Source organism: Mirounga leonina, unplaced genomic scaffold (assembly GCF_011800145.1).
Source record: "Mirounga leonina isolate KUSES-001 unplaced genomic scaffold, KU_Mleo_1.0 Mir_53, whole genome shotgun sequence".
Classification (NCBI taxonomy): Eukaryota; Metazoa; Chordata; class Mammalia; order Carnivora; family Phocidae; genus Mirounga; species Mirounga leonina.
In genome coordinates this window covers 17,903,727-17,916,210 of record NW_023270807.1, presented here as the reverse complement: position 1 = coordinate 17,916,210, position 12,484 = coordinate 17,903,727, and the positions used below count along the sequence as shown (strand labels likewise).

The window sequence follows — 12,484 nt, the reverse complement described above, 5'->3', positions numbered from 1 at the left end:
GCTATTGTGGACATTGCTGCTATAAACGTTGGGGTGCACGTACCCCTTCAGATCACTACATTTGTATCTTTGGGGTAAATACCCAGTGGTGCAGTTGCTGGGTCGTACGGTAGCTCTATTTTCAACTTTTTGAGGAACCTCCATACGGTTTTCCAGAGTGGCTGCACCAGCTTGCATTCCCACCAACAGTGTAGGAGGGGCTCCCCTTTCTCTGCATCCTCACCAACATCTGTCGTTTCCTGACTTGTTAATTTTAGCCATTCTGACTGGTGTGAGGTGGTATCTCATGGAGGTTTTGACTTGGATTTCCCTGATGCCGAGTGATGTTGAGTACTGTTTCGTGTGTCTGTTGGCCATTTGGATGTCTTCTTTGTTTGTTTGTTTTTTTTTTTTAAAGATTTTATTTATTTATTTATTTGAGAGAGAGAATGAGAGAGAGAGAGCATGAGAGGGGGGAGGGTCAGAGGGAGAAGCAGACTCCCTGCTGAGCAAGGAGCCCGATGTGGGACTCCATCCCGGGACTCCAGGATCATGACCTGAGCCGAAGGCAGTCGCTTAACCAACTGAGCCACCCAGGTGCCCCTGGATGTCTTCTTTGGAAAAATGTCTGTTCATGTCTTCTGCCCATTTCTTGATTGGATTATTTGTCCTTCGGGTGTTGAGTTTGATAAGTTCTTTATAGATTTTGGATACTAGCCCTTTCTCTGATATGTCATTTGCAAATATCTTCTCCCATTCTGTTGGTTGTCTTTTGGTATTGTTGACTGTTTCCTTTGCTGTGCAAAAGCTTTTTATCAAAATGCCTTGATTTTTAAAGAAGGAAAGCAGAAGCTGGAAGCTGTAACTCTGACCTTTGCCACAAGGTGTCACCAAACACCCACTGATTGTGCAAGAGCTGCTCATTCACTTGGGAAATGGATAATTGGACTTACTTTCCTCTTTCATAAAAAAAGAAAAAGTCTTTTTAAAGACTTTTAATTACGGTGTCTAAAAATGTAAAGGAACTGATGAAAGCCAACTCTATTGGTTTCTTACTTCAGACCCAGGATGGTATTCACGGATTCTGTCAACTTCCTGAGTTGGATAAAACATTTTGCATTTGTTTGTGTATTTTTTTTTTTTTCTAGAAAGTTGGTCTGTAATGGACATCAAATGATCAAACAGAATGTGTCTCACAAATTGTTAGAAATTACTAATAATTTCCCTACTTTCAGATAGGACTGCATATAACCAATTTAGTTAAGAATCTGTTATATTTTAAAAGGTTTTTGAAGAGGACTGTTTCACAGCAGCAACATTCAGCCGTGTTCCTCAGTTGCCATTGTCAGAGCAATTCATCCTTTTACTTAACTGATGCTCCCCACACTCCTTTTTTCAAACTTAATCAGCCTTTCAGAATGCTGACTAATCTCAGTCCTTCTAACACAGTGGTTCTCAAGGGTATTATTACTGAGAATTACATTATTATTGAGAATATCATATTATTTTTTAAAAGATTTATTTATTTATTTTAGAAAGACAGAGAGGGAGAGAGGGAGAGAGGGCAAGGTAAAGGGAGAGAAAGTCTCAAGCAGACTCCATGCTGAGCGCAGACCCTGATGTGGGGCCCAATCCCAGGACTCTGAGATCATAACCTGAGCTGAAACCAAGAGTCGGACGCTCAACAGCCTGAGCCCCCCAGGCGTCCCGAGAATATCATATTAATGTTGTTGCTGGAGCATCAGCATCAGCACCTGTGAGTTTGTTAGAAATGCAAATTTTGGGGCAACCTAATGAATCAGAAACTTTCCACTAACTGAACATTTTGGCATTTCTCTTCCGAGCCCTCTCTGAATTCCTACCTTTTTTTCCCCCTAATTTGAAGTCTCCAACTACACAGCTCCTCTGTGTAAGCCAGTTCTGGCCCCATCAGGGAGCCTCAGAAGATTGCCTGCCTTGAATCTGGCACCGGATTGGTTTTTACAACCACGTCGCTGTCTTGCTGGTTTATAATCTTACTGTTACCTACGATTATTCTGAGGATGTTTTTTTTTTTTTTTTCCTTCTTTTTTTTTTTTTCCCCTGACGTGCTTGTGCACAGCTGGACATTCCTCATCTGATATTTACACGAGTTTTCTTATTTTTTTTCCTGTGGTTTACGGCCTTCCTATTTTCATTCGGTTTTTTGTTTATTTCTGTAATTTCTCTAATTTACCAAGGTCACTTTGAATTCTGACCCACGCTCTGAGTTTTATTCCGTGGTGTGATTTTGCACACTAAGGATGGTGGTGTTTCTCATTCCAGGCTGTGGATGAGGGCCTAGAACTCCAGCCTCCCTAATTATTATTTTGCTTTTCCCCTGCCCGGGTGCTGCTCATGTGTTTTCTTTCATCAGGGGGGCAGGGGCGATAAAGGTGGAGCTCTGAGGAAGTGCTTTTGCTGCTTTTGGTGTCATCTGTATTTACCTCTCTCCCCTGCTTGCGCTTCTAACCAAAGAAGGATTCTACTCTTTCATATGATGGGTTGCCAAAACATCTTGTTCACTGAAATGAAAGTACTTTGTATTTTTTTAAAAATCAGCAAAATCTTTGATGTTCATGTTTCTTGCATTTATACCTTGAGTTAGACGGCATGACTTCTTCATGGGAACTTTAATTTTTCCATAAGGCATGAAAAGCTGCAGTGATTAAGGTCACACAATTCGATTTCGTGGCAGAACCTTGGATTCTGACCCCCAGCCCTGGGTACTTTTCAGAGTCCACCTTGTCAATTTGCATCCACCTCATCACCCATAATGAGTTCATTATTTTATAGGGGTTGAGCCTATATTTGCCCTAGGGCTTACTAACTGGAAAGTCCATTCGTTTTGTCTATCCACCCAAGAGTCCTACTGTCAGCCATCTTAATTGCTGTGAATTCATCCTGAACACATTCACTGAGAACCTACTATGTGTCAGGGGCTTTGGAATGTACCAGCAACCATAATACTATTTGGATGTGATTGCACAATTATAAACCTTCTCACATGTGCTTGTCTCCTGTGCCCTTTGATGCATGCAGTACTGTGATGTAGGTAGGGCAGCTTGGGTTCAAGCCCACAATCCTTGGTAGTATTTGTTCCATACTTGCATTGATGGGTTAACTGCAGAGGTGAAGGCTGGAGAGATTTTTCTTTCTTTTTCTTTTTTGCTTTATTAAGGTTTTCAAACAGAGCTGCTCCCCAACCATCTCATGTAGAGACTTGTTAATCTTCCTCTTAAAGGTTATTGCCAGTCTGCCTTGTTGATGCTTTTTACACTGTGTCTCATGACTGAGAAAGAAGTGGCCTAAGGGTCAAAGGGCTTCAAATAATTGCTTTTCTTCTTCATAAAAGGTTAATAGTTAAAATTATATAAAAATCAAGGACTTCGGTTAATCAAGAGAGTGAAAAGGCTCTCCAAGAACCTGGAGAAGGTATGAGTAACCATATAACCTTCTAGGATTAGTACCCAAAATATATAAAGAGCACAAAGCAATAAGAAAAAGACAAACGTTCCAGTATAAAAAAGGGCAAATGACAGAAAGAGGAATTTCACAGAAGAGGAAATATGAGTTCTGACATATAAAAAGTTGTTTGACCTAAAAAGGAATGATGCAAATGCAATTAAGGTTGGAATGGGATGCCATTGTGTTTGTCCTGGACTGGCCAAAATTAAGAGTCTGATAATCCCAAGTGCTGACGGTTATGTGGAGTAATGGAAACTCATGACTATAGTTGGTAGGCTATAGTAAAATGGCACAAACACTTTGAAAATAATATGGCACTACCTTGCAAAGTTGACCTAGTACTATCCTATGAACAAGTAATTTTCTTTAAGGCATATACCATAGAGGAAATTTAGTATGTGTTTGTAGTAGCAAAAACTGGGAAATAGCCAGAAGTCCATTGGTAAGAGAATAGATAAATATACTGTAGTAATTTCACACAATGAAGTGTTGAACATCAGTGAAAATGTATTCTCAAGTTTTATGTGATAATATGGAACTTGGTAAATCTTGGCACTTGAATGGAAAAAAGCAGGTCCAAAAATATGTCATGTATTCTATTGTATAAAATTCAAAACCAAGTAAAACTCAACAATCTCTCATTTAGGAATACGAACCCATGTGAGGACGTGATTTAAAAAATGCAAGGGGTTATTTATGAGGATGAGGAGGAAGATGATGGGCTTGACGAAGAGACAGATTCGAGAGCATCACAATTGTTTTAGACCTTATGTTAGCTTATAGAGTCATATGAGTTTTTCTTATTATGATGACTCATATTTTACAAAATTCTTCTGTATGTGTTTGTACACATCATGCATGTTTAAGAAAAGCAAACTGATAATTTTATTTTCCTATTGGTCAAGGGGCAACACATGAAATGCATTTATGTAACAGCGTCTTCTTTAGTTCTTTCTGTGGTTACTGCCTAACCTAATTGTGAGTGTTTCCCGCAGTGTCCTTGGCTTTCCTGTGTGGCCTGAAGCATGCGGAGGAGAGCTGTGAAGCCTCCAGCTGCACATACGTGCAGTGTGATTTGACTGTCACTGTGGGGACAGAGACACTGCCCCAATCATGGCCTTACCTCTACATTTGTGAAGAAAGTCCCCAATGCCTCTTTGCACCAGATCATTGGACAGAGTCAGCGTCCCCCTGGTTCTCAGGCCTTTTCATCAGGTAACCCTGTCTTCTCCCTCCCTGACCTTCCCCACAAATGCATGGCCAATGGACAGATGGAACCATCAAGAACTGCAGGCTGTGTGGACATGGCCCCCAGGGCCTACCACTCTTGTTAGAGGGACCATTCCGTTGTGGATTCCAGCCAGTCTGCATATCAAAGCATCTCCTGTCTTTTCAAGTGTTCGAGAGAACATCTGAAAAATCTGCCCAGTAAACAGCTCACTTTGTTCTTGCTTAGATTTTAATATTTATCTTCCGATCCAAAGCAACATCTGGTGAATGCCAATGGGGAAAAAGATTAGACATTATGAAAAACAGAAGGCTCTTTTCCCTTTTCCTTTTTCTTTTCTTTCCAAACAGATTCACAAGTATGAAAAAAAGTCATAGAGAAATCTAGCAGATTGCACAATGTTTATTCAAAAGAAGGGGGGATGTGCAGGCAGAATTACTGTAGATCTAGGATTTAGGAGCCATAAGCTTATGAAGATTTTTTGAACTTAAAAAACAAATCAATACCACCACTTTCCAGGTAAAACCCTCTTTTCTAAACACACTTAAGGAAAACGTGTGATCCTGTTGGTGACTCAGGACAGCCTTAATTTCCGCCAGCAGTTCTTTTCCCATGCAGTGTGAAATTTTAGTGCTGAATGTCGCCCTGCACTCTTCTTTATTTCTTATCTAGATAGAGAGGTCACACCTGGTGGTTTAATGAGGGCCTATCTTCCCATTCAAAATTAAAAATAAACAAGACTCATTACCCAGAATGAAAGAGATAACCAGCACTTTTGCTGACAGTCTGACTTTTTGATGTCCCAAGACAGCCTGTGTTTTAGGACGAATCATCACCAGAGAGAGGTTTGTGTTTAGCCAGAGGAAGAGAGGAGCCTCCTTGGCTGGTTGCTTTCTGGAAGGTGTGAAGAACCCTGTTTAGGTCATACAGGGAATGGGGTACTGGAGGGTGTACTCAGGCAGGACTGGACTTCAGAACTCACGAATGCTGGATACCAAGAAACACATGTCAGGTCCTAGCTCAGCTGAATATGAAGACTTCCCCAAATCCCCCCCAGCAATTCTCCGAAGTTCTTCTATGTTCTTCTTCTCTACTCAAGAAGTTGCTGAGGGAACAGCCTCAGACCCTATTAAAAGTGATGCCCTTCTTATTGATATCATTTGGCAATAGGCACTGATCAACTTAAAAGTCTCCATTCCCTGTGTTCTAATAATTTCACTTCTAGGATTTTAAGAAGGCAGTTAGAAAGATGTAATATTTTTGAAAAACTACATTTTTTGAAGTTTTAGGTATAATAACAAAAAATTTGGAATGAAGTATTTAGTATTAAAGGATGAATTTAAATACTAATATCCTAGGAAACCTTTAAAAATCATGATGTAGAATATTTAACTGAAGAGGGAAATGCTTACCATATGTTGGGAAGTAAAAAGGACAGGTCTCAAAATAGTGTATCGATTTAATCTTTTTTTAAAAAGATTATTTATTTATTTATTTATTTATTTATTTATTTATTTATTTATCAGAGAGAGAGCACAAGCAGGGGGAGCAACAGAGGGAGAGGGAGAAGCAGACTCCCCACTGAGCAAGGAGCCTGATGCGGGACTTGATCCCGGGACCCTGGGATCATGACCTGGGCTGAAGGCAGATACTTAACCAACTGATCCACCCAGGCATCCCTGTATCGATTTAATATTAATGGTGTAAAATATAGTACATATGTTTCTATACACATATAACAGATGATCAGAAAAAAGACTAGAAAAATGTATTCTTAAATGTTAAGTGCCTACCCTAGGTGATTGGAGTATTACTTACATTTATTCATTGAGTTTTTATGAATTTTTTTCAGTGAACATATACTAATTTAATAACCAGAAAACAAACTATAATTATACAAGTAGTATTAAAAAATTATATGCCAAATGGCTTACCTTGTTTCCTCTTAAGATTATGCTTGTGAACCTGGAGAACTACTTGCCATTATCTTTGCAAGGAACTCATTTCCATTAAATGCTTTATCCTATCCGCTTGCCAGCCACTACCTCTATGGATCTGATGTTATTTGGCAAAGGTAGATATATATCTGTGGCAAAAATATGCCCAGTTCATCCATCCATCCATCCATCTATCCATCCATCCATCCATCCATCTATCTGTCTATCCACCCATCCATCCGTCTATTCAGAATTTATCAAGTGTCTACTATGTTGTAGGTACTGTGCCAGGAGCTGGTAACTCAGTGAGGAACAAGATGGCAAAATCCCCACCTTTAAGGGTAGAGGAGGAAGCCAGACAATAAACAAGATCACATGTTGTGATAAGGGCTATAATGTGATAGAAAATCATGGGGGACTACTATATACACTGTGCTCAGGGGAGGCTGCTCTGGAAGGTCTTTTGCTGAGCTAAGGAGAAGAAGGTGTCATTATGGATGGTCAGGCGGTAGGGGTAGCAATGCAAAGGCCCCATCACATTTTATGAACTGTCAGAGGCCAGAAGGGTAGGAGTAGAGTAAGAAGGAAGGAAAGTTCTCTACTTGAGCTCCGGGAGGTATTTAAGGTCTTGGAGGCCCTAGTAAGGAGTTTAGATTCTATTCTAAGGACACACTAAGTATTTTTCCAGAGTCACACAGTCCAGCCTTGGCAGTGTCAGGACTGGAACCCAGACCCCTTGGTTGACAGTGTACTTGGCACGATGTTGTGCCTTCAGCATCAGGAATGAGAGCCTGGGCTGAAGTGTGTGGTTGAATGAGGTTCCAGAACCACCAGAAGCAATTTCAGGCTAAGTGAGGGAGACATAAACACTGCAAATGTTTTTGATGCCTATCCTAGAGAGTGAGTGTATGATTACCTGCTTACTTTTGGATCTGATTAGACCAACTGAAAGAGCCACAGATTAGGAGTCAGGAAATTTAGGTGCTAGAAGTCTCTTTTCCACCGTTTGGACCAAAAATGTTTATCACATTCCCTCAAAATAAATATTTATGTGTGTGCGTGTGTGCATGCACAACTATATTATCTACATTTGTGTATGTCTATATATACACTATTTATACTTAATTCATAGGATTATTGTGGAAGAAAACACAGAATAGTAGCTATTAGGAAACTTGTAAGTTTCATAAATGTTAGTCTATTTTGATATCTTGGTGTCTTGGCTATTTTTGATGATGGACTTTTAACGAAAAATAACCTCTAACGAGATTACCAGGGAAAATACAAAACGAAATATGATCTAAAGCTTGTAAAAAAGTCTAAGCTAACAGAAAGTGGTTTTAACTCTTTCAGAGCAAGAAGAACATGATTATGGAAGACAGTGCATTGCCACTGACAAATGAGAGGGTTGTTGGGTGACTTAACCCATTTTTCTCTAGTCTTTGCAGATGAAGAGCCTAGAGAGGGCAGAGGAAGGCTCATCAACAGGGTAGAAGCTCAAGACCAGAAAAGGTTGTACAGGAAGTTGGTCACTCCTTTCCTTGAGTTCAAGTCTATATCCCAGATCATTTATATACTGAGTACAAAATACTTGCTTGTAGGATTGAGGATCATTAGTTGCTGGTAGTGAACATGAGTGGGGGCACACCACAGATAGAGGAAATGGCCAAATACTCTTTCCCTTGCCTAAAAAGGGAAAAAGGGAATTCTGGAAATTTAGACACCTAAGCTTGTGTTATCCCTGACAAAATTCTAGAATGAATTATTAATCATATGGTTTGTGAGCTTTCAGAAATAGAAGTACAGATCTTCCTTGACTTAGAACGGGGTTATGACCTGATAAACCCATTGTAAGTTGAAAATACCATAAGCTGAACATGCATTTAATATACCTAACCTACCGAACATCATAACTTAGCCTCACCTACCTTAAACATGCTCAGAACACTTACATTAGCCTACAGTTGGGCAAAATCATCTAACATGAAGCCTATTTTATAAGAAGGTGTTGAATGTCTCATGTAATTTCTTGGCTACTGTACTGAACATGAAAAACAGAATGGTTGTATGGGGATAGAATGGCTATAAGCATATCAGCTATTTATTTTCGTGATCGTGTGGCTGACTGGGAGCTGCAGCTGCCCAGCGTCACGAGAGAGGATTGTACCATATATCCCTAGTCAGGAAAAGATCCAAATTCAAAATTGGAAGTGTGGTTTCTACTAAGTGGGTATTGCTTTTACACTATCATAAAGTCAAAAAATCGTAAGTCAGATCATTGTAAGTCGAGGACTGTCTGTAGTTATCTGGGTACTGGTTCATAAGGAACATGATGGTGTGGTAAACCAACTTTATTTCCTTCCTGATATATTTATAAGTGATTTCTGGTGGAAACAGAGAGAGAGAGAGCCTCTCAAACTATTCTAACAACTCCAACCCCCACCCCCCAGGAATAAAAGGAAGGTTCTAGCTGCCAAGCCCAACGTGGCCTGCTGCCAGCACCCAACTAGCTTTAAAGTCAGGTGTTTTATTTGGAAAATCCATGTGAACTTTGCCTTCTATTCAATCATGTTTCCATATTTATCTAAATATTACATTACATTTTAATTTACAAGTTAAATTACTTTGCTTTCCTTTTCTGAAACTTTGAGTACAAGTGACACTTTAGGAGTGAACATTTTATTTATCCTGTGGCTCTGTCTACCCGCTGGATCATGGCTCAGCTAAATGGATTTGTAGTTACAAGACAGGCTCCAGGTTCAAAATGCATTTGAGCAATGGATCTGTATCAGTGAGATGACATGTAATTCCCGCACTTACATTTCAACAATAATAGCGCCAACATCAGTACCACCAAAAACTGTAACTTTATTGGGCACTTACTGTGTGCCAGATTCTTTGCAAACCACTTTGTGGGCTGCATTTCACCCCACCCCCTCAACACCTATATAAAATAGGTACCCGATGATTATAACTCCATTTTATAAATGTGGAAACCAAAGCTTAGAGAGTCATGTCTTTATAACGTCCTATAGAAGGTAGATATCTGTTCAGGGATTCAAATCTAGCTGGTCTGCTTCCTAGCCAAACCTCTGCATGCTAATGCTTCTCAGAAAATCAGTTGGACAAATACAACATGGCGAAATCCTCAGGCATTGTGGCTCTGAGACTCTGAGTGTACCACCATCTTAATTTCAGCATGGGGCTACAAAGCAAGCACAGTGTTAGATGTCATGGGAAGGAGGACTCAGGTAAAAGAAGAACCACAGCCCCAGGGGCCAGCTCAAGCTATGTGTGTTCAGTTCTGGGCTGCATAGTGTTAAAATATGGACAGTCTCTAGTAGGTCTAGAGCACAGTGGGTATGGAAGCCCTGACTTGGTGAATACAATGCTGGGAATATTTTACTGTGAGGAAGAGAAGACTAAGTAGGTGTGGTAGTTCTCCTTCTTGGTATTTCTAGCAAATTGCGGGAGAAACCATTTTGACATTAATTTGAGAAGAGATGCTCTAGTTCGACACGATTTATAGTTTCTCAAGCAGTGACCTTTTGTCCTTTCCGTGGCCCTTGCTGGTCTTCCCATGGGATCTGCCTTCTTCGTGCAGATGTTCAAACAGCATCTCAAAACTCGAGAGTCCTGCTCTAGGAGACAGGACCCCTGGGTTCTAATCTTGGAGCTGCTGTACTTCTGTGTTTGGCTTTATGCAAATCTCCTGATCTCTATCTCTTTATGTTACATTTTTTATGCCTCTATCTACTTTACTGGCCCAGATGAGATCATACGAATGAAGTTGTTGAAAAGTATGAGACATCATGCATTATTGTTACTAATAATCTCTGAGTTAGTTGCAACAATGCCTAAAGCCAGGATTATTGTTGAATAAATATCACACCTGTTGGGGACTATAGCCTGCAATATCCACACTTTCGCCTCCTCTAGACAGCGTATTTTTAGACTTTCTGTAACGCCACACTGCTGTTTTTCATTTTAAATCCAGTCTGGCTTCTCTCCTTAAAGCAAGAGGACTTTTAAAGCGAGTGGCTGGTAGTGTAACTGGCACATATATCGCATCTCCTTAGTCTGGGCTGTTAAGTAAGTTTAATTAATTTACTAAGTTAATGTTCCACTGCTAGCAACAGCATCTCATTGCCATCAGCTGGGGAGAGGGAATTGAAAGCCTAAATGAGCTCATTTTTTCACAGTTGGAATTAGGGACCAGTTAGCCAGTTGTGTGTGTTTTCCAATTTCTCCATCTGCCCTGGGGGGATTCAGGCAATTCACTCCCCCAACACTAAGTGTGAGTAAGAACAGAACGAGGGAAGGGGAAAAGGAAAAAAAAGGAAAGAAAAAAAAAAAAACAACACCTCTGCCCAACATTTGCTTCCATTTTTGGAACTGGAAGTATTGTGTGCACATTGCTTGTTAAGTTGTGCTTTGGAAAAGCTTTTGCTAATGTTCCTAATAGATTCGGAAAAGAGAAAGGCCTCAGTGAAAGATATTTACCATGTGCATTTTCATTGCAGCGTGTGCAGATAAAAGGAAAACAAATAAACAATAAAAGAATGGAAACAAAATTACAGAAATTTGCAAAATTTGACAAATGGTGGCCTGTAGTTGCCACAAGCTAATGGCTTGCAATGATTAATAAGAGTAAAAATAATTGCATTTCATTAAGATTGATGACACCCCATTTAACCTCCCCTCTCGTTTCAGCCCTAAAGTGGAAAGAGATGAAGTTCTCATCTATAATAGCTCTTGTAGCATCGCCATGGAAACTGAGGCAAAGATGGAGTGTGAGACGCCTAATCAGCCAATTACCGCCAAGATTACTGAGATACGGAAGAGCCGGGGCCAGAACACTCAGGTATAATCAAATCTTTTTTACAGACTGATTCAAACAGCTCAAATTAAATTTGTAATATTGTGTACATTAAAAAAACAATTTAGCCCAAATGGCAGCGATATATAATATTAAATGCTCTCAAACTTTGGGAAGCTGGTCTAATGCACAACATCTGAATTCATAGTTAACTATGGTTAATCATATATTTTCTCAAAAACAAATGAGTGCTGCCTGGGCTCTTTTAAAGCAAATTCTGAACAGATAATCTCCTCGGTGTTTTGTCCTGGTCTCCGCGTGCATGTTTGAAAGGGGCTCTCTGTGGTTTATTTCTTCACGAAATAAATGGCCCTCAATTTAACTAGGCCCTTCTGGAAGGTTTCAAAAATCACTCAGCCATCCTCAGGTGGTGGGACAGTGATGTGTGCTGGTCCATCTGGCTCATCTGTTCTGTGGAGGGCATAGTGGAAGCTTTGGCTTTTGAGGGCATTACGTGAAAATCAGAACTGTAAAGCACTGCTGGGACTCTTTACCTTAATTTATCCATTTTGACATCATCTAAACCACTCTTCCCAGTGGCTCCCCGAAGAATGTGCTCTTCAAAGTCCCCCCTGAGAGATTCCACAGCCTCCCCAGGGAATTTTCGAGAATCGAAATCAGAGGCTGAGGGCTCTTTGGAAATATATCAGATAATCTTTTACAACTCTCTGGGCTTCTCGTGATACACAGATAAAAAATAATATTTATTGAGCACCTACTCCCTTAGGTGCCTTTTTCATTATGAAAGCCATTCTTAGTTTTCCTCTTTTTGTCTCCTTTATTTGTAACAAACATTTAGGGCGTGCCCATCATGTGCCACACACTACCCGAGATTCTCCAGTGAATGTTGCTTCATTCAGTCAAACCTTCCCAATACCAAACTATACTCCCTGGGTGGGTAGGCGTGGTTTCCTTCCTTCCTTCCTTCCTTCCTTCCTTCCTTCCTTCCTTCCTTCCTTCCTTCCTTCCTTCCTT

At 40.2% G+C, this 12,484-nt stretch overlaps 1 protein-coding gene across 1 annotated transcript in view; it reads left to right on the top strand.

Annotated features, from left to right (window-relative positions):
• Window positions 1-12,484, top strand: part of PKHD1 (PKHD1 ciliary IPT domain containing fibrocystin/polyductin) — a 454,138-nt gene that overhangs the window by 75,184 nt on the left and 366,470 nt on the right. The window contains exons 33-34 of the mRNA XM_034990755.1: window positions 4,461-4,680; window positions 11,344-11,494. Of these exons, the coding sequence (XP_034846646.1) occupies window positions 4,461-4,680; window positions 11,344-11,494 (371 nt within the window). The remainder of the gene's footprint in view (window positions 1-4,460; window positions 4,681-11,343; window positions 11,495-12,484) is intronic.